Source organism: Carassius carassius, chromosome 14 (assembly GCF_963082965.1).
Source record: "Carassius carassius chromosome 14, fCarCar2.1, whole genome shotgun sequence".
Taxonomy (NCBI): Eukaryota; Metazoa; Chordata; class Actinopteri; order Cypriniformes; family Cyprinidae; genus Carassius; species Carassius carassius.
In genome coordinates this window covers 11,165,454-11,168,877 of record NC_081768.1, presented here as the reverse complement: position 1 = coordinate 11,168,877, position 3,424 = coordinate 11,165,454, and the positions used below count along the sequence as shown (strand labels likewise).

The 3,424-nt window shown below is 34.8% G+C and overlaps 1 protein-coding gene across 3 annotated transcripts in view; it reads right to left on the bottom strand.

Moving 5' to 3' along the window:
- Positions 1-2,284: 2,284 nt before the first annotated feature.
- Positions 2,285-3,424, bottom strand: part of LOC132156944 (synaptotagmin-14-like) — an 18,136-nt gene continuing 16,996 nt past the window's right edge. For all 3 annotated transcript variants that reach the window (XM_059566027.1, XM_059566025.1, XM_059566026.1), the window contains one exon: positions 2,285-3,226. In XM_059566027.1, coding sequence (XP_059422010.1) covers positions 2,913-3,226 — 314 coding nt within the window. In that variant the 3' untranslated portion in view covers positions 2,285-2,912. The remainder of the gene's footprint in view (positions 3,227-3,424) is intronic.

The window sequence follows — 3,424 nt, the reverse complement described above, 5'->3', positions numbered from 1 at the left end:
GCCCCTAATAAAACTGTCACGAGTGAGACATAACAGCCTCTCTGCGTCAGTTTGTGACACAGCTGTTTTCTAGTCATAATGCATTTAACATCCTACATTTCAACATTGTGCTGTATTATGTCATTGTAATTTTGACAGCTGTGGCATTTTCTCAGGCTTAAAAAGTTGACAGAATGGTAAAATACAATTTCGAGACTGTTTACTCCGTTTGTCAAGAAGAAACTGAGAACATCTCCCAGACCCAGCGTGAGAGGGAAAGCTCAGCCCAGCTGTGCGTTTCGTGGGATATGGTCTGTAAGGGAGATATTGTCCAGTTGTGACTCTCTGAGGACCATCACAGTCCGAGACTCTTTCACAAGATGTGTTTCATGACTCCATGTGCCCTAAAAATGTGCTTAATTCTGGTCTTACAAAACATACCAGCTCAAAGAGTCCAGCTACTTGCCATACCTGACTTTTCTCTCTTTTAAGGAGGGGAGTAAAACAAATTCATTTACAGTATCATCACCTGAAATGACGACATTAGCAAAGCTAAGAATACATATAACAGTATGTAACATCACACCCTTGTCTCACACACTCACACTTTTTTTTATCAACCTGCAAGACTGTAACAGGGACAAGGTTTTTTTTTCTTAACATTTATCTTGTCATATTTTGAAAAAGCACACTGAATAAGTGACATTTACTAATAAAACATTTCTTTTAACCCGAGAATGGTACGAAATATCAACTAAACTGTGAAAGTAGAACAAAGTCTACAACTCCATACTGCTCACAGAGCTTCATACATTTACCAAGAAAGTGAGTCCATTTTCTCAGATATATAGATACAAAAATAGATCAGCAAAATCTATGTGCCATTTACAGTACATAACAATCACTGAGTGAGTTTGACCATCGCTCAAGAAAGAAAAGAAACTAGTTCAAGACAGATTTCACAGGTTGACCACACAGAGATCAGGACACTTTTACAGACAGAGCAAAAGCGCTGAGAAGCCTCCTTACCATCACACACTCTAAACATCCTCATAGTTTCATCACTGGTCCTCTATACAGGACATTCAGCCAGAACACTGGCATTCTACATCTCTAGTGTTGCAGTATTGAATGTTAAGTCTCCGGTACTAAATCTCAACATTCAGGATCGCACATTAAATTCAATACAAAAGATAACAGGGAACAGTCTTTTGTAAAAGTATGGCAAATACACATCCATATCATAAACTGTCAACTTAATGAAGCCTTCATTTCACCATGTTAGAAACTATTAAAAAAATAGTTTCATAATGTTCTCACGATTCAAAACAGTCACAGATTTGACTCTAAAGACGAAGTAAGAGCTGAAGATGCATGTGCTCATTGTTCTTCATCAGGAATGGTGTTTTAAATCCCATTTGTCATTGCATTAACATAACTTATGTCATAGTCTGTTGGTCCGGACACTAATATAGTTTTTATAGTTTAATTGTTATAATTATCACTCTTGGTGTGAACAGGCATTTATTGTGAAAAGATTATGGTCAGGTAAGTATTGTATAATTTTGTATTGACATTATATCACTTTATTAAAATGATTTGAAGTTATTCAAGGGGTTTCTTCTATAATGTATAGTTAAAATATAATATAAAATATATTTGAAAAAAAAAAACTGTTTTACAGGGTTTCCATTTACAGTAGATTTTCAAATGTTTTTAATGTGTTTCATTTTTTTGTATTTGTCAACAAATAATTTATATACTTTATATATTTTTTTGCATAATAAATTAAGGGTATTAGTTTATTAAAAGTGCTATAGAACATTTTGGAAAATATTATTTAATTTATCCACAATTTTGTATTGACATTATATTACTTCATTAAAAGTTTAGAGGGATTTAAGAGATTTCTTCTGTAATGCATGTTAAAATATAATATAATAAAAAGTAAATAAGGAAGTGCTTCTGTTTTACTGAGTATCCAGTAGAAAAAAAATTAAAAACCTTTTTATAACATGTCATGTCATGATTGTAAGCAAACAAATAATTGATATACTTTATATTTTTATACATTTTTTTACACAATAATTCATACTTATATTATAAAGTTATTCTTATATTTATAAAGATTTATAAACATATTATTATATTAAGGTGTTTCTAGGAAAATGTAGTTTAAACAAAAGTTCTATCCTTATTGGCTGTTAATGTTATATTGAGAATGAAAGAATATTTTTTCTATTTGTATTGTGGTGTTTCTGATCCAAGTATTAAATTCAGAATGAGAGGATTAAAATATCTGACACATAACTCTGGATGACAGGCTGTATGTGGTGAAGTATGGATTGGCACTCTTATAAAGTGGAATTAACTAAATCCTGTATAAGAACACAATCAAGAAAATCCAATCACATGTTGAGAAACCCAGCCATAGTCATAGTTTTCATTAAAATACCTCAGAATGGCATCTAGTCAACCTGACAGTAATTGTACCCCTGTACAACTTTGGTAGGTCTGAGTAATGTAATCTTAGGACACGTTAAAATCTGAGCTAAGATATATGAACTCATTCATGTCTGGATCTCACACTTTCTTTCTCTCTTACTGTGCCTTAAACACCATAACCCCATAATCTTAAGATCAACAAAAGAGAAACAGCATGTCAAAAATATACAAATAAATATCTAAATACATCTCAGTAGTGTTTCCTCCATTAACGGTGTGGCATCTCTAACCCTGTTCTCACCATTTTCTCTAACCTGTTTCCCACAGTGCATTGGGAAGGAGAGTAGATTACATCCCCAGAACTACTCGTGTTTCTCATAATGCACTGCAGTGAAGGCCAGCTCTGTCGTCTTGGGGCCGTTCGAGGGCATGACCTGCTCTCTGTCACCTATGCCATTACACACATCATTGCCATCACTTGTTGATATCTAGGACTCCAAAAGACTGTGCCATCGACACACCTGTTGTCCCTTCGATTCCTTCATCTGTGTCCAGTGTGTCAGCTCCTCCTCCCCAGAGCTGTTCAGCCCCAGAGAGATCCAGCCAATCATTTCCTTCCGTTTCATGCTGCGCTTGTTGTAGACCGACAGGATGAGTGTGACGTCAGAGAGCTGGAACAGAGCTACTTGGAACACAAAGGTCTCCTTGTAGGTGGGGTTGGGTTGGCCTCGACAGATGGACGTCTTGCACTTGGACATCTCTTGACCCATTGAGTTCAGCAGAGTCAGCTTTACGTATGTGTCTGAAACAGGATGTCAATCAGAGAACAATTAGGATCAAATTAGTCAAGAAGACTAAACTTGATTTGATCATGAGAAATTTGAAATGACTTTCCTTAGCACTTTTTTTACAAAAATGTCCTAATCAGTATTTTGATTTTGTTTTCCATTAAAAATGTCTTTTAACGTTTTTGTTCATATCAATTTCGATATTAAGTCTA